Source organism: Rhinoderma darwinii, chromosome 9 (assembly GCF_050947455.1).
Source record: "Rhinoderma darwinii isolate aRhiDar2 chromosome 9, aRhiDar2.hap1, whole genome shotgun sequence".
In the NCBI taxonomy this organism is placed as follows: Eukaryota; Metazoa; Chordata; class Amphibia; order Anura; family Rhinodermatidae; genus Rhinoderma; species Rhinoderma darwinii.
Genome location: NC_134695.1, coordinates 86,943,234 through 86,961,546, shown reverse-complemented (window position 1 = coordinate 86,961,546; position 18,313 = coordinate 86,943,234). Strand labels below are relative to the sequence as shown.

The window sequence follows — 18,313 nt, the reverse complement described above, 5'->3', positions numbered from 1 at the left end:
TGAATGAACTGCTCTCACTCCCGATTTACTACTCTCTGTTCTGGGGGCGGCAGTCTTGTCATGGGGGGCCGTATCTGGAGTGGTCTTGGCGTCATCTACATATGGCAGTGCGGTTACTGTGGCCGGCGTGTCCTCCGTGCTGCTCCTCTCAAACAGAATTGAGGTTAGACCTGAGAAACTGGTTCTCAAATCAGAGACTCAACTTTACATGAGCGGCAGAGGAGAGAGGGGTCACCAGACCATCCCCAAATGATCAAATACATAAAGACCACCCCCACAAAGAAATAACCCCCCAGTAAGGCTGTGTTCACACGTCACAAATTTCTGGCCATTTCTGCAACATGTGAACGCGGTCCAAATAGAAGTCCTGGAGCCATTTCTTAGGTATATCTGGTCTATTAACCAGCCTGGCCGTCTACACAGCAACTACATGCGGCGTCACTCTGGATTCTCAGCCCCCTGGACACAAATCTACTGAATTCTGGGCCCCATTCACACAACCGTAATTTGGATCCGTAATTGCGGATCAAAGTACGGATCCATTCATTTCTATGGCCCACGGACACCTTCCCATATATTTACGGGAAGGTGTCCGTGCCGTAGAAAGGATCCCCCAAAAATAGGACATGTGTTATTTTTTGAATTTACAGACCGTGCTCCCATAGTTTATAATGTGAACACGGCCCGCAAATGCGGGGGGGGGGGGGGGCAGTCCGTGATTACCGCTACGGCCACGTGCAGGGGGCTTGATACAGAATGAGGGAACGTATCCTTCTATAACTGAGCAGATTAGCTATTCAGGAGTCTGGGAAAGCTGAATGACAAGCCCTATGAAAGCTGTCGTTAAAGGGGGATTCCGGTAATAACAGCAGGACAGTGCTCGGCAATTTCTGTTAGTGTCCTAGTGTATGGATCGAGCGGCAGACGAATGCTCCACCACCGCTCCATTCAAATTCTCCTGGCTGCGGCTGGGGGAGTCATGAGACCCCGTTTTGTTAATCAGTGGGGGCCCCACCAATCAGTATCCAGTGGATAACTTGTTATAACCGGAATACCCCTTTAAGGTCATACTGGTTGTAACCCGGGTTTCCCAATTTCATAAATAGCAATTCTGCTCAAACCACAATGATACATCCCGTTCCTGCTCCGCTCCATATCAGGCAGATTCAGGAGTCTGGGAAAGCTGGGTGACGGCCAATACCACAGCTTTTGTCACCCAGCTTTCCTTGGCTCCTGAATGCATACATTGCATGTACACAGTGATCCATCCCTGGTGAGTCATTGAAAAGACACCTGTACATTTCTCTCTGATGTTTACCTGCTGCCAGTGCCACCGCCAGGGCTTGTTGATTGGCACAAGCGAGAACCTGAACACCTAGAGGGAGGTGCGGGCACGTCTGCCTGACAGCGGCACATACAGCGGCCATGGATGCTGTGACCTCCGGTCCAACGTGAAGGGTGTAAGGGATGTCATTCATGTTCTCCACCATGAGGCCGTCCTGACAAGAGAAAATCCCCGGCGTCAGCTGCTGCTCAAACAATCCAAAGTGCAGGTCACTCACTGTCCAATGTCACCGTCACAGCAGCGGCGCAAACACAACCTCCAGGCTGAGCAGAGGAGGGACGGCTACTGATCAGGGGCTCTGATTACTGGTCCCCCATTGAGCACTTTTGGGGGGTTTTATGGCCATCAGAGGGACAGCTAAACCAGTCCTGCATACAGCATCCCAGATCTCTGCTACCTGGACACCTACATGACCCTGAGATTGGGAAATCTATAGTCAACCGACACATGCACGGCCGATCAGATGTCCAATGTACTTTACTGTGCGCCACATGTCTCCATGACAACACTGCCCCTCAGCTGTGGCCCCCAAAGATCCCCTGTGAGGGACCCAATCTCATCAATGTTCACAATCCAAAACTGAAATCTATTGGTGCTTTTCTGAAAGTGACATTTCACTTAAAAAGATTTTCCAGTCAATTTTTGGTTTCACTTCTTAATTTTTTTTAAAAAATCTGCTTGCTGTCAGTGAATGGAAACATTTACATACATAATCTTAAAAGACCTAATGGTTCTCACAACTGAAGGTTTCCTACAATTGTATCCAGTTAGCTCACAGAGAGCCGTCTAGATTGGATACATTGTAGCAAACTCTCAGCTGTGACAAGTATTAGATCATGATGGGTTTACAGTCTCTGGATATAAACAATTAATATTTCCATTCACTGACAAAAAGCAGAGATCTAGAAATTGTGAGGAATGTTTGATTGCACAAGAAATAAAATTTATTTATATAAAACGAAAAGAAAAAAAAAGACTTACTGAAGGGAAGTGGGGGGGGGGAGTATTAGAGGAGCGGGTTCCTAATAAATAAGGGGGATGGGCCGGGCGCGTACATACTGTTCTCCTAGTGCATCCCAAATGTATATGTGATGACAAAGCCAAATGTGAGCATGTCACCTGTGTGCGCACGCCATGCCTGAATTACAAGAGACACGTTGTTAACCCTTACAATCCCAGCCTTCCTGTAGATCTCCGCTTCCTTACAAGCTTCTTCCAGAATCTGCGCCACTGGTAACACGCAGCCCGGCGCGCCTAGTAGAGAGAAGGGTTAATATGAAAGCGACATTAACATCATTCAATTCAAATCTAGTCCCCACCTACCTGGCAAAGCTTTCAGATGAACCATCCCAATGACAACGGACCTCAGTCCTCCAAAGAGTTGCAAAAACTTCATTGCCTGAAAACAAAAGAACAAAAAACATGATGTGACGACGAGCAGCGTCCAAACAACTCACCCGGCGAAATATTTACATAGGAAAAAGGACTTGCCCTTTAAATTAACATTTCGCAGGGAATAGATTCCAACGTTTACAGGAACTACTACCTGCCTCATCATCCCATAGAGAGTGGGAGTGACAATGTACATACCATAAAAGCAGCCCATATGGAGTGGGGGCCCAGCTCAGATAGGCCACACATCCCTTATCAAGTGCATACAAAGTACAGGGGGGCTGGCCTCATGGGGGGGGGGGGGGCAAGCCCTAGGCCTCCTGTTCTGGACAGGGACATATGGTGGGATGATTCGTCGCCCCACTTTTTGCTATGGGCTCCATCTATGCTCCTGGGCGGAGAGAGGGTGTAAGTAGAGGTTTAGGTAGAGACAATAAATGAGTACACGTGAAATTCCTGTATCAGACGGCTCGGGAGGTAACGCTGTGTATTTTCGATTCCTGTCTTATTTCCGGCTATCAAGGTCACACCCTGGGCCCAGGACAGAACTGAAAGGGCACATTCATTATGTCAATATCCCGGGACGAACGTCTCATGTCTGGGGCACAGAAACGGCAGCTGCTTCCAAGAGAACAAAATCATTCACTGCCCAAATATTACACCCCCTGGATCACACAGAGGAGAAAGAACATTCAACTTTCCCAACGGTTTCCTAAAAGTCCATTGTAAACATCATGAGGTGTGAACACTCCCCATGTAGCCCCGAGATTGAAAATCACTCCACGGGGGATGGGGTGAATGTCTTTACTTAAAGGGGGGACATGAACAGACAGATGTTGGTCGTACGATCATTCAGCCGTTACACCCAACTCTGGATTACCATGCGTGTTACTTCACTAGGGGGGATGTGCAGCTGCAGTCAGAGGGGGGGGGGGGGGGTCGGACTATTGGAGGGACCATGCGCAAGCAGCAAACGCTACATCTGCAATGAGGGAGCGGGGCACCTCTTTTTCCTGAATAAGTGGGAGTCCCAGCACTCAGGCCCTGGAGTCGGGAGGACCCACCTGCCATATTAGGGCTTGTCCACATGTAACGGAATTGCTTCAGAAAATGGTGCGGATTTTGCTGCGGATTTCACAATGTTGGGGGATGGTGACATCTCCTCTGAAAAACGCAGCAATCCAGTCACTTTCGGCAGCAGGAAATGCTGCGGTACGAAAAATACGCACCGCAGGTCAATTTCTGGTCGCAAATTTTACGCAGCATGTGGATGAGAATTGTTACATCTCACCCACTTTGCTGCTACTGTATTCTGCTGCGTATTTTCCGTCCGAAATTCCGTTACATGTGAACAAGCCCTAAGAGTACAGCACAACTGCACATGGCACATAATGGTTGGGGGGGGGGGGGGACTGGTCACAGATTCTGTATGGAGTCGCAGGCTTATTATATAATCAAACATGACTATTACCGCTATATAAAGATGACATATACAGGACGCCAGCAGCGCCCCTGCCCGTACAATGTAGCGAGAACACAGATAACGTGACCGGTCCAAGGTCATCTGGAGACGGCAAAGAAATGTGTCCATTAAATAAGACGAAGCGTTACATAAGGAGATCCTCGCACACACCTGGAGTCACTGGATCATCTGCCAGGCCTTGTACCCCCTATGACACTCTGGTACATGGGGGGGGGGGGGTCTTTGACCTTTGAAAACAGTGAAGGTGAAAAGCCATTGTGCAGAGGATTCCTCCATTACAGGGTGAACGTCCGATATGGTCTTCACAAGCATGGTCAGACTGGACAAGTGGATTATCAGCTGGATCTCTCAGTAGATCTTTGGAGCCCCCTATATGCATGTTGATTTCTTATTATCTCCTCTATAGGTGAATTGAAACCAACGTGGGCAGCATACGTTTTATGAAAGCTTTATAATGGTGGTCGTACAGGACTGGGGTCCAGGTTATAATGGTGGTCTTACAGGACTGGGGTCCAGGTTATAATGGTGGTCTTACAGGACTGGGGTCCAGGTTATAATGGTGGTCTTACAGGACTTGGGTCCAGGTTATAATGGTGGTCTTACAGGACTGGGGTCCAGGTTATAATGGTGGTCTTACAGGACTGGAGTCCAGGTTATAATGGTGGTCGTACAGGACTGGGGTCCAGGTTATAATGGTGGTCTTACAGGACTGAGGTCCAGGTTATAATGGTGGTCTTACAGGACTGGGGTCCAGGTTATAATGGTGGTCTTACAGGACTGGGGTCCAGGTTATAATGGTGGTCTTACAGGACTGGTGTCCAGGTTATAATGGTGGTCTTACAGGACTGGTGTCCAGGCTATAATGGTGGTCGTACAGGACTTGGGTCCAGGTTATAATGGTGGTCTTACAGGACTGGGGTCCAGGTTATAATGGTGGTCGTACAGGACTGGGGTCCAGGTTATAATGGTGGTCTTACAGGACTGGGGTCCAGGTTATAATGGTGGTCTTACAGGACTGGGGTCCAGGTTATACTGGTGGTCTTACAGGACTGGGGTCCAGGTTATAATGGTGGTCTTACAGGACTGGGGTCTAGGTTATAATGGTGGTCTTACAGGACTGGGGTCTAGGTTATAATGGTGGTCGTACAGGACTGGGGTACAGGTTATAATGGTGGTCGTACAGGACTGGGGTCCAGGTTATAATGGTGGTCTTACAGGACTGGGGTCCAGGTTATAATGGTGGTCTTACAGGACTGGGGTCCAGGTTATAATGGTGGTCTTACAGGACTGGTGTCCAGGTTATAATGGTGGTCTTACAGGACTGGGGTCCAGGTTATAATGGTGGTCTTACAGGACTGGGGTCCAGGTTATAATGGTGGTCTTACAGGACTGGCGTCCAGGTTATAATGGTGGTCTTACAGGACTGGCGTCCAGGTTATAATGGTGGTCTTACAGGACTGGGGTCCAGGTTATAATGGTGGTCGTACAGGACTGGGGTCCAGGTTATAATGGTGGTCTTACAGGACTTGGGTCCAGGTTATAATGGTGGTCGTACAGGACTGGGGTCCAGGTTATAATGGTGGTCTTACAGGACTGGGGTCCAGGTTATAATGGTGGTCTTACAGGACTGGGGTCCAGGTTATAATGGTGGTCTTACAGGACTGGTGTCCAGGTTATAATGATGGTCGTACCGGACTGGGGTCCAGGTTATAATGGTGGTCGTACCGGACTGGGGTCCAGGTTATAATGGTGGTCTTACAGGACTGGGGTCCAGGTTATAATGGTGGTCGTACAGGACTTGGGTCCAGGTTATAATGGTGGTCTTACAGGACTGGGGTCCAGGTTATAATGGTGGTCTTACAGGACTTGGGTCCAGGTTATAATGGTGGTCGTACAGGACTGGGGTCCAGGTTATAATGGTGGTCTTACAGGACTGGGATCCAGGTTATAATGGTGGTCTTACAGGACTGGGGTCCAGGTTATAATGGTGGTCTTACAGGACTGGTGTCCAGGTTATAATGGTGGTCGTACCGGACTGGGGTCCAGGTTATAATGGTTGTCGTACCGGACTGGGGTCCAGGTTATAATGGTGGTCTTACAGGACTGGGGTCCAGGTTATAATGGTGGTCTTACAGGACTGGGGTCCAGGTTATAATGGTGGTCGTACAGGACTGGGGTCCAGGTTATAATGGTGGTCTTACAGGACTGGGGTCCAGGTTATAATGGTGGTCTTACAGGACTGGCGTCCAGGTTATAATGGTGGTCTTACAGGACTGGGGTCCAGGTTATAATGGTGGTCTTACAGGACTGGGGTCCAGGTTATAATGGTGGTCTTACAGGACTGGCGTCCAGGTTATTATGGTGGTCTTACAGGACTGGCGTCCAGGTTATAATGGTGGTCTTACAGGACTGGGGTCCAGGTTATAATGGTGGTCGTACAGGACTTGGGTCCAGGTTATAATGGTGGTCTTACAGGACTGGTGTCCAGGTTATAATGGTGGTCGTACCGGACTGGGGTCCAGGTTATAATGGTTGTCGTACCGGACTGGGGTCCAGGTTATAATGGTGGTCTTACAGGACTGGGGTACAGGTTATAATGGTGGTCTTACAGGACTTGGGTCCAGGTTATAATGGTGGTCGTACAGGACTGGGGTCCAGGTTATAATGGTGGTCTTACAGGACTGGGGTCCAGGTTATAATGGTGGTCTTACAGGACTGGGGTCCAGGTTATAATGGCGGTCTTACAGGACTGGGGTCCAGGTTATAATGGCGGTCTTACAGGACTGGGGTCCAGGTTATAATGGTGGTCTTACAGGACTGGCGTCCAGGTTATAATGGTGGTCTTACAGGACTGGGGTCCAGGTTATAATGGTGGTCTTACAGGACTGGCGTCCAGGTTATAATGGTGGTCTTACAGGACTGGGGTCCAGGTTATAATGGTGGTCTTACAGGACTGGGGTCCAGGTTATAATGGTGGTCTTACAGGACTGGCGTCCAGGTTATAATGGTGGTCTTACAGGACTGGCGTCCAGGTTATAATGGTGGTCTTACAGGACTGGCGTCCAGGTTATAATGGTGGTCTTACAGGACTGGGGTCCAGGTTATAATGGTGGTCTTACAGGACTGGGGTCCAGGTTATAATGGTGGTCTTACAGGACTGGGGTCCAGGTTATAATGGTGGTCTTACAGGACTGGCGTCCAGGTTATTATGGTGGTCTTACAGGACTGGCGTCCAGGTTATAATGGTGGTCTTACAGGACTGGGGTCCAGGTTATAATGGTGGTCGTACAGGACTTGGGTCCAGGTTATAATGGTGGTCTTACAGGACTGGCGTCCAGGTTATAATGGTGGTCTTACAGGACTGGGGTCCAGGTTATAATGGTGGTCTTACAGGACTGGGGTCCAGGTTATAATGGTGGTCTTACAGGACTGGCGTCCAGGTTATAATGGTGGTCTTACAGGACTGGCGTCCAGGTTATAATGGTGGTCTTACAGGACTGGCGTCCAGGTTATAATGGTGGTCTTACAGGACTGGGGTCCAGGTTATAATGGTGGTCTTACAGGACTGGGGTCCAGGTTATAATGGTGGTCTTACAGGACTGGGGTCCAGGTTATAATGGTGGTCTTACAGGACTGGCGTCCAGGTTATTATGGTGGTCTTACAGGACTGGCGTCCAGGTTATAATGGTGGTCTTACAGGACTGGGGTCCAGGTTATAATGGTGGTCGTACAGGACTTGGGTCCAGGTTATAATGGTGGTCTTACAGGACTGGGGTCCAGGTTATAATGGTGGTCTTACAGGACTGGGGTCCAGGTTATAATGGTGGTCTTACAGGACTGGGGTCCAGGTTATAATGGTGGTCTTACAGGACTGGTGTCCAGGTTATAATGGTGGTCGTACCGGACTGGGGTCCAGGTTATAATGGTTGTCGTACCGGACTGGGGTCCAGGTTATAATGGTGGTCTTACAGGACTGGGGTCCAGGTTATAATGGTGGTCTTACAGGACTGGGGTCCAGGTTATAATGGTGGTCTTACAGGACTGGGGTCCAGGTTATAATGGTGGTCGTACAGGACTTGGGTCCAGGTTATAATGGTGGTCTTACAGGACTGGGGTCCAGGTTATAATGGTGGTCTTACAGGACTTGGGTCCAGGTTATAATGGTGGTCTTGCAGGACTGGGGTCCAGGTTATAATGGTGGTCTTACAGGACTGGGGTCCAGGTTATAATGGTGGTCTTACAGGACTTGGGTCCAGGTTATAATGGTGGTCTTGCAGGACTGGGATCCAGGTTATAATGGTGGTCTTACAGGACTGGGGTCCAGGTTATAATGGTGGTCTTACAGGACTGGGGTCCAGGTTATAATGGTGGTCTTACAGGACTGGGGTCCAGGTTATAATGGTGGTCTTACAGGACTGGTGTCCAGGTTATAATGGTGGTCGTACCGGACTGGGGTCCAGGTTATAATGGTTGTCGTACCGGACTGGGGTCCAGGTTATAATAGTGGTCTTACAGGACTGGGGTCCAGGTTATAATGGTGGTCTTACAGGACTGGGGTCCAGGTTATAATGGTGGTCTTACAGGACTGGGGTCCAGGTTATAATGGTGGTCGTACAGGACTTGGGTCCAGGTTATAATGGTGGTCTTACAGGACTGGGGTCCAGGTTATAATGGTGGTCTTACAGGACTTGGGTCCAGGTTATAATGGTGGTCTTGCAGGACTGGGGTCCAGGTTATAATGGTGGTCTTACAGGACTGGGGTCCAGGTTATAATGGTGGTCTTACAGGACTTGGGTCCAGGTTATAATGGTGGTCTTGCAGGACTGGGATCCAGGTTATAATGGTGGTCTTACAGGACTGGGGTCCAGGTTATAATGGTGGTCTTACAGGACTGGGGTCCAGGTTATTATGGTGGTCTTACAGGACTGGCGTCCAGGTTATAATGGTGGTCTTACAGGACTGGGGTCCAGGTTCTTCTACACTCCAAACACTTTTTCATAGGTTAACTGGCTTCTAATAAAATTCAGAGTGGACTTAATGGATTCATGTGCTATATAGTAAGGTTAAGGCTAGACAATGTACGGAATGTCATGGAGCACGCTGCGGTTTCATGCTGCGGTTTCATGCTGCGTTTTTTTTTAAACATGGTTTTTTTAAGGAACAGCGTCCAGCAGGGGCTTATCCCCCATAGGAACAAAAAATTGGGCATGTTGAAATCCAACACATCTGATCCATCTTTCCCACAACATTTTCAGTCAGAGGAAAGTTTGGAGGCCCCCGAACACGTAAGATCGGCGAGTTAGTTTTACTTTTCTCATGGCCAGCCAGCCTCAGGCTGCAGTATCATGAGGGTATTTTATGTCCGCATGTGCACCATATATTTCCTTCCGAAATTCAGATTGGATCCCATTAGGGAAATGATCTCCATCACCCACTGGAACTTTCAGATGCTTTAAATCACACACACACTTTATGTACACGGACGTATTATGTTTCCGTACACGTTCCGAGTTTTATACAGCACCCATACAGATCTCTGGACCATAATGCACCTCTGTATGTCTCTGCTAATATCTAGAGGTATATAGAGATCTATACTAGTCCCACATAAATAGTGTTTTGTTCTATTAGATGCGGTATTACAGAACCAGGAAAAATACATAAACATGTCAAGAAGTGAATAAAACAAGAGAAGGGACAGGAATCCTAAACCTGTGACGTACAAAGGAGGCGATGCACTTGTATCAGCGAGAGGAAGTTACAAAGTATCAAGTTCTAGAACGCGGTGACGTCATGCGCGCTTCCTGCAACCACAGCGCGCTGTTCTGCGCGCACAGACCTTAATACATACATATAAATGTAATAATAAAACCTCACCCCAATATTCCAGGATCCCCGACACTTCTATGTTTACATTCAGCTCCAGCACCCACGTGTTCCTCCCTTCCAGTCCCCGCCCACTGGTTACAAGAAGCCACGCCCTGGGCGCCAGTCCCTCCCTCCGATCCCCGGGTCCCGGCTGGCAGTGTTTATAACGGGGGCTGGCGGGGGAGGCCGGGGATCGGGTGTGATTGTGATATAGAGGCGCCCCCGAAAAGTCAGCTAAGCCGAGAACGCCTGATCGGCAACCCCAGGACCGCTGACCCCCACTTTCTAGTTCTAACTAAACGCTTGGACTGCTGAACCCCCTAAATTCCGGCGCCTACCTAAGGACTTACTGCACATTGGAAGCGGATTCCTGGATTCTCTTAACAGTAACCCCCCCACCCCCCACTTCTATCAGGGGAGCCCCCTCATCGCCTGCCTTGTAGGAGACCTGCTACTCTACCATCATGCTTCATGAACCCCAATAGTCCCTACTATCTCTGTGCCCCCTTATTTATATAGAAGTGGCCACTTTGCCACCCCATTTCTACCATAACCCCCGCCTTACTTTTGCCTTATTTAATCTTCCTGTGATCTCATACCGTTTATATTTCTGTCCTCCTCTGAACCCCACGTTTTTATTGATCTCGTACTCCACACCCCATTCCCCCAAAATATATATCTGGACCCCTGCTCTGCATCCTGCACCCCGACATCTCTGGTAAGTCATTGCTACACGTTTTATCCTTGTAGTTTTGGGGTTCACCTTGAAAAAAAAAAGTAGTGGGGTGCTCATTGGGTTTATGGTGGTCTCCTGTAAATGTGTAGGGATGTGGGGTGCTCTCTATACAGTGGGGGTACCGTTTTTCTTTTAGGGTGTGGAGATTTTTAGGAGTTTGAGATTGCAGCCTGTTGACTCGATAGGAGGCCTGCTGAGGAAACCCCGCGTTATAGGCCTCATCGGGCCTGCAGGGGTTAATGTTTGGCCCCTGTTTATGGGGGCAGCTGTGAGGGCACTATCTAGGGGTAGTTAGCAGGCAATGGTAATGGGTGTCTCAGGCTGTGGGGGGATGGAAAGCACGCCCAAACCCACCCTCCCCCCTGTGCAAAGTTTGCAGCCATTTTTCTGTCTTGGCTCACTTTGTGGGGGGCTATCAGAGGGGTCAGATCTATGGCATCGGGTCTCTGGTAAAGGATTGCTCCTAGGGTGAAGCTCCACAGCCAGGGGAGCTCTGCACCTTCCCCCTCTCCCCGGCGCCAAAGCTTCAGTGGGGGCTGGGAGTCCCTTCCCTGCAATATCCACTGCCCAAATGTGGGCTTCTCACCCTGCTCTCTTCTTAATTTCAGCTGCAAATCCCCCTAATTCCACCTCTGGGATCCTGGGATGCCCATCATGAGGTAGGTACAGACCTCACCATCTCTGGTGCCCAGTGCCATTCATGGCACCAGTCATGCACCCCCTCCCCTACCTGTGCCATCTGTTGCAGCAATGATCATATTTATTTTTCATATTAATTTTAGCAATTGCACAAAAGAAAATCCTACAAAGGGTGAGAGGAGAGCACAGCCCTCCAGGAAGAGAAAGGCAGATGTGGCCATTGTAAGTGCATACAAAGAGCCATGTGTGGTGGATGGGGGGCTGCTGCTTTCTGCTCACTCATCATTCATTGCTCCCTGTGCAGTTTCTGCAGGACCCAGATGAAAATTTGGAGCTGGAGCTGCTGGAAATGACCAAGAAGAAGCAGTACGGGCACCGGGTAACTCCTCTGATACTTTGTTGCGGTTTTGTTGATAAATAGAAGTTTTGTTTTTGTAAACAAGCTTCTCCTGGAAAGTTATGTATGTAGAATGGTCCTCTCAGATCCTTATATATAGGACTTTATCCATAGTGCTATTTATCACCCCCCCCCCCCCCCCCATCATTGCTATACTTATGGTCATATATTGGCTATTCGGAGTAATGCTGTGATGTCACTAACGCCTAAACTAAACGGCAGCATTTTTTTTTATAGTGTATTATGGAGCCCTGTATTATGGAGCCCTGTATTATGGAGCCCTGTATTATGGAGCCCTGTATTATGGAGCCCTGTATTATGGAGCCCTGTATTATGGAGCCCTGTATTATGGAGCCCTGTATTATGGAGCCCTGTATTATGGAGCCCTGTATGGTGCCACATGGATTTACCACAAAGGGGTGCACTTTTGAAGTGCGGCTTGGACAGGTGTACACACCTGTGCAAGCTGGCCAAAAACCGCATCACCATAGCGCGGCAATGCAATGTAAAACTACCTGTGGCTCACTTCCCGACTGGGCACCTTTTTATAAGGGTTAGGCAGTAATACAAAGCCATGGCTGCTTTCTTCCAAAAAGCTGCGCCACATACATCCATGGGTTGTCTGGTATTGCAGCTCAGCTCCATTGAGGTTCATGGCTGCAATATCAACTTCTGGACAGGTGTGGTGCCGACTCTGGAAGAAAGGAGCCGTTTTAAAAAAAATCTTGGACAACCCTTTTAAGGAGTCTAGCACAAGGTTGTGTTATGGGTCTGTAACAATGCAAATAGCCCACTATGGGTCCGTACTGTACCTGCGGATGCTGTAAACTCGGAGAACCCATGTACAGCCGACCTTGGTCTGTGAATGCCACCTGAATGGACCTTACACTAGACCTTTCTATTAATTATGGTCAATGGGAATAACTAAAATGGTGGGTTAAGTTCCAAAAGCTATTCTAGGAGCAAAAACCTAGTCGTTCAGGCGTCTGTTAGTTGTGAGCATTCAGAGTGCTGCTGTATACGGAAGACCTCAGTACGCCACCATATTATGGAGGTATCTGCCCCCAGAAACCATGCCCTGGAATACGGTATCTGGGTAGAACATCTATTATTATTTTTTTTCCTCTGGAATCAATGTGGGTGCTGCCTAACTCTGGGGTTGTACCAAGATACGGCCGGGCACGTGAGCCCTTGTGGCGATAGTGCTGGAAATCACAGAACAATAGTGAACTGCACCAATGCAATGGCCTGTATCATTTAGGCCCAGGAGCTTACAATTCATTTTTTGTGATCCGGAGACCTTGACTACTGGTAGTTATTGTCTGCAGCACAAATCAAAATCCTTTCTTCTCCAACTTTGTCTTTAATCCGTCTGGAAAAGGTGATTGTTCCTGAGAGATCTGAGCGGTGCTGACACACAGATAATAGTCCATGCTGCTCGGGCCTCCACTATGCGGCTGGGACTCCACTGCTCCTACTGTGCAACTTGTTGTGTTTTTTTGTTTTTTTTTTACCAGAAGTTATTTTTTTTTGTTGGAGGGAAGAGTTGCATAATGTTTTGGAAGTGCAGAAAAATCCCACTGAGCTGCGTCTGTCGACCTGCACTGTATCAGCTCTGCTATGTGGAGACTTCCTCCCTCATATGGCCTTGTGCCGTCTCCTTATACAGTGTGAGCTGGAGAATGCTGCACTCCACATGCAGCTCAGGACATGATGGGAGGTGCAGTCTAGTGACTGCGTGCGGATCAGAAAATCTCCATAGATCAGAGTCGAGCAAGAAGAAGCGCAGTGGTCGTATGGTCTGAGTTCTTCTGGATATTTGTCTTGTGTGACATTCGTCATAATTATAAAAAAAGATCATTAATATAATTAAACATTGATTGTCATTGTAGGGTAATTTGAGTAATGGTGACGCATGGAAAAGCCCCTACAAGTTAATCCCTACACCCGAGAAAGAAACGGAGACTTCAGACGTTGCTCCTTCTCCTCAATACACCTGCCTGAAATTCCGATTGTCCACGGTTTCACCTCTCCCGCAGCTCAGGTATGCAGCTACTTATCAGAGGGATGTTGGGGGTTCTTGTTCTAGGAATACAGGACTGTACATGGATCCTATAACGCTAGACTGGTGCCCCCTCCTTTATACTGGGACACATTATGGGGTACCCTTTAATGGTGAGATGGTTTCTTTAAGACCAGTCTGTGGCACATTTGCTGATCTGTTCTGTTTTTCCAGTTGGGCCAACCATGACGATGTGTGGAGAAACATGCTGCATAAAGACGTGACCTACCTGAGGGACAAAAATCTCTTCCAAAGGCATCCGGAGCTGCAGCAGAGCATGAGGTCCATCCTACTGGACTGGCTCATGGAGGTTGGTAGCATCTCGGTATTCCCGAGACTCAAGTTCTAAGTCAATGTCATCGCAATCTACTATGTAAGGCAAGGTCATTACAGTGGAAGAACCAGACCACCCACTAGAGGGGACCCTCGACATGCGAACGGCTTGTTCAAAATGGACATCCCCATCAGTAGGGTTGTGGGTTCCTGTATGATAGAGACATTACTGTAGTAAAGTTTTTTTTTTTAGAAGAACTTGTTGGAGCTGAAGGTTGAGATGAAGCTTGGTAGAAGGAGAACTCCGCGCGTATCTTCTCCCCGGCTTCTGACTTGGAGTTTCCAGTGTCTTCTTACAGTTTCTCCTTTCTCAGGTTTGTGAAGTTTATAAGCTGCACCGAGAGACTTTCTATCTGGCACAAGACTTCTTCGACCGGTTTATGGCAACGCAAGAGAACGTGGTGAAGACCAGGCTACAACTAATCGGCATCACCTCCTTATTCATTGCTGCTAAACTGGAGGTGGGTAACATGATTTGCCTGCTATGATGGGGGCACAGGTGACCACCTAAGGGAGACTTTTTGAGATCATCAGTTCTGTGTAGGACCTCTGGTAATTCTTGCTGCTTGGATCCAGTGTCCTCTCCATACCAGGACCTTGCTGGATTAGAAGGGTCTTCACATAACTTACCTACTCATCTGGTGGCCCTGGATCTCAATATCTTGTGTGGAGGAGTCGTAGTACTCTGTGAAGTGCCTGCCCCCCCCCCCCCCCCCCCATGGTACCAGTTGGGGTTCTCCATAATGCCTGAAACCTTATCTTTTAGGAGATCTACCCTCCGAAGCTCAATCAGTTCGCCTACATTTCAGATGGTGCCTGCACAGAGGATGAGATCCTTAGTATGGAACTAATAATCATGAAGGTGAGGATGATGGGAGTCATACTTCTTTCTATACAGCATTCAGGCCTCTTTAACTTTTCTCTTCACCCTTCTCAGACACTGAAATGGTGTTTAACGCCGATGACTGTGGTCTCCTGGCTGAACGTCTACTTACAAGTCGCCTATGGTAGAGAATTGCAGCAGTTCCTGCTCCCCCAGTACCCTCAGCAGACGTACATACAGATAGTAGAGGTAAGATGGTTCCTGTGTGATATGGGGGGGGGGGGGGGCAGGGTTCCATAGTGTCCGCCGTCTTATTTATTGTCCGGTCTTGTTCTAGCTCCTAGATGTTTGTATCCTGGATATCGGGTGTCTGGAATATCCTTACAGCGTCCTGGCCGCTTCTGCCTTGTATCACTTCTCCAATGCTGAACTTGTGGAAAAGGTGTCGGGTACGTCTGGAGGAACCGGCGCCTGCTTGTTTGGTTTCTGTTTTTGGCGGAGGATTGGCACCCCCTGATTCATGGCAGCAGGGCCACCTATACAACCAGTTTGTGGGTGCTTGACCCTCCATATTGTGAATAGCTGCTGAGGCTCGCTACATTGTATCCAGTGTAGATCATCCTCTGACCTCCAGACTGTTACATTGTGTCAGATATATTGTATCAGTGGAGATTGCATGTAACATTCCGGAGTTCATAGAATGGTCTAGACTGGATACAATTGTAGCGAACCTCTGTATGGGCTTTCAAGCAAGTGTTTCCACTCACTGAAAGCAAGCTGTGAAACGGTGAGGAATTGAAACGCCAAGTATATTCGAAAGTTGCAGGACGTTTCACTACTTGTCACCCTGATGGGTCGTGTGCCATATATATATATTACTTGGTTGGGGTTTTGCTTTAGTTGTAATTCTTTTTCTTTCTCTGTTTTGATTTCAGGCTATCGATGGAGAGAACTTGAAACTTGCATAAAACACGTGGTACCGTTTGCGATGGCGATAAGAGACGCGGGGGTACAATCAAAATTAAAGTTTTTCAAGGGGGTGGACATTGAAGACCTGCACAATATCCAGACGCACACGGGCTGCTTAGATCTGCTGGTAAGTGTTTCCTTATAAATATGAAGCCGTTATTGGACGTGAATCGAACCGGAGATTATAGGACGTGCCGGCGGCCGCTCTCACTCCTACTTATGTAAGGACTGTTTCTTTAAGAAGTGGCAACTTCCTTTTCAGCTAATTGAAGGCTGAAATGTTTCTTCTGTTGGAAAAATGGCGGCCCCTGTATGTCCTCTGAAGACCTTTTTTGAGTAATTTTAATTATTAGTTATTTTTATTTCTGATATTTGACCTATGGATTATTTAAAGGGCATCTCCACTGGTTCATTGCTGGGATTGCTTGTTACTCCGGGTGACTACGGCCTCTCAGCTTACAGGGGTTATCCGGGATCCAAAAATTGCACTAATATATTTATGCGAAACGAAGTAACTTACTAATTTACAATGCTGTACTAAGTCGTGCAGTTCTAACCTCATGAATTGTTCCCGGGAGTTCTGGAGCTTTTCTAATAATGACGCGCTGACACGGCCCCGCGTGACTGAGCTCTCGCTTCATGAGCTGTTCGTGACGGCGTGTTATCAAGAACATGACCGCGAGGGGCTGTCACATGGCTAGCGCTTTGCTCGGGACTCAAGCCCTGCCCCCGACGCCCATATTTAGTCAATTCAGGGGTTTTGTATCGCTGGAGGTCCTAACCCTTTATGGCGCTCTGCAGCTTTTTTTTGTTAAAGGAGCTTCCTAGGGCAAGGCTGGTGGGTGGCACTAATGCCAGTTTAACAAGCCATAAAACCACGCACCGACCTGAGACCCGCAGCACGTTCTGTCCGAAAAACCGCACCAGTTTTTTTTTTTTTTACCGCCAGAAAAAAAAAACACTCTTCCTACTTACTGTGGCCATTGTCATGGTAACACGCCCCTCCTTTGCTGTCCGGCCTCCCTGGATGAGTCTGCATCCCCTCTGATTGGCTGCAGCGGTCACATGGGATGAAACGTCATCCCAGGAGGCCGGTCTGGAGGAAGAGGCAGGGAGTTCTGGGTAGGTATAATTTTTTTTTATTTTTTTTTGCCGCGGAGTCGCTGCGATTCTGCCTTCGTTGCTGGTTTTGCATCCCCATTGAATTCAATCGGGAAAACGCAGCATAAATTGACATGCTACCGAATTCCACACCGCAGCTCCATTAATCCCCCCCGCAGCGTGGGCATGAGATCTTCAAAATCTCAGTTCCGTTGCAGAAGTTCTGCAGTGTTTATACTTAGAAACCCGGCTGTAGAGGGAAGCTCCTCACTTTCTTTTATGCAGGAAATGTCAGACAATTGCTTGACTAACAATCCCTCATTGGTGTAATGAGAACCTGCTGCGTGTCTCTTCCCTGGGCACTCATTGGGGGGGGGGGGGTGTTAGTTTTTCCCTCCGCATCCCCCCCCCCCCCCCCTGTGCTGTTTTGATCATTCCTGAATCCAAGCAGGGAATTTCTTAAGTTACAATTCCTTAACGCCACATCTGTTGCACGCTCGTCTCTCCCATTGTCCTGTTTTTTTGTTTTTTTAAGTTTTTTTTGTTTTTTTTATTTTTCAGGAAAAAGCTCAAACTAAGAAGGAAATGTTAGAGGAAAAGAACAGAGTAACTCCAGTCCCCAGCGGCGTTCTGACGCCCCCCCGGAGTGACAAGAAACAGGACTGGTGACTCGGAGTGACCCTGCTCTGTGCTGGACTTGCTGCCGATGTGTTGGACACGTTACACGCAGGCATTTTACGCTTTTATAAACTTCCTACGGGGCACTCCCCCTTCGACGCTCCGCGTCTCACCATTGATTGCGGGGCGCTCCCCCTTCGACGCTTCGCGTCTCACCATTGATTGCGGGGCGCTTCGCGTCTCACCATTGATTGCGGGGCGCTCCCCCTTCGACGCTCCGCGTCTCACCATTGATTGCTACTATTTTATTTTAACAAATGGCGAAAATCCCGAAGTGTTTGTTTTGCTGCTATAGAAAATGCTGCTGGATGCCAAGGAAAGTAATGATTGGGGGAGGGGGTGACTGGGAGTCCTGCTGGGTGTCAGGGTTACTTTTCAGGGTGCTCTCTCCTCTCTCCTTTACAATCTGTACCTTTTTGATTAGAGATGCTGCTATATCTTTTTAAATAAAGATGCCGTCTAGGAGATGGCAATGTTTTTAAAGTAA

General features: G+C 48.3%; 2 protein-coding genes across 4 annotated transcripts in view; one reads left to right on the top strand and one right to left on the bottom strand.

Annotated features, from left to right (window-relative positions):
- The window catches only part of LOC142661129 (uncharacterized protein F13E9.13, mitochondrial-like), a 13,983-nt gene extending 3,787 nt beyond the window's left edge, over positions 1-10,196 (bottom strand). The window contains exons 1-4 of one of the 2 annotated variants that reach the window (XM_075838408.1): positions 10,098-10,196; positions 2,669-2,744; positions 2,517-2,599; positions 1,319-1,499 (exon numbers count right to left, since the gene is read on the bottom strand). In XM_075838408.1, the coding sequence (XP_075694523.1) occupies positions 1,319-1,499; positions 2,517-2,599; positions 2,669-2,741 (337 nt within the window). In that variant the 5' untranslated portion in view covers positions 2,742-2,744; positions 10,098-10,196. Of the gene's footprint in view, positions 1-1,318; positions 1,500-2,516; positions 2,600-2,668; positions 2,745-4,208; positions 4,236-10,097 lie in introns of those variants that run through there. The other variant, XM_075838409.1, reaches the window with a different exon arrangement.
- On the top strand, positions 10,195-18,313 carry CCNE1 (cyclin E1). 2 transcript variants are annotated; one of them, XM_075838407.1, is made up of 12 exons: positions 10,195-10,806; positions 11,433-11,483; positions 11,607-11,685; positions 11,768-11,842; positions 13,753-13,904; positions 14,097-14,232; positions 14,570-14,716; positions 15,022-15,117; positions 15,193-15,327; positions 15,416-15,527; positions 16,014-16,174; positions 17,710-18,313. In XM_075838407.1, the coding sequence occupies exons 2-12, from the start codon at positions 11,470-11,472 to the stop codon at positions 17,815-17,817; spliced, it is 1,215 nt and encodes a 404-aa protein (XP_075694522.1). In that variant the 5' UTR covers positions 10,195-10,806; positions 11,433-11,469; the 3' UTR covers positions 17,818-18,313. The 2 variants fall into 2 exon arrangements, with proteins under 2 accessions (XP_075694522.1, XP_075694521.1); XM_075838406.1 differs by lacking the exons at positions 10,195-10,806; positions 11,433-11,483; positions 11,607-11,685; positions 11,768-11,842 and adding an exon at positions 13,528-13,659.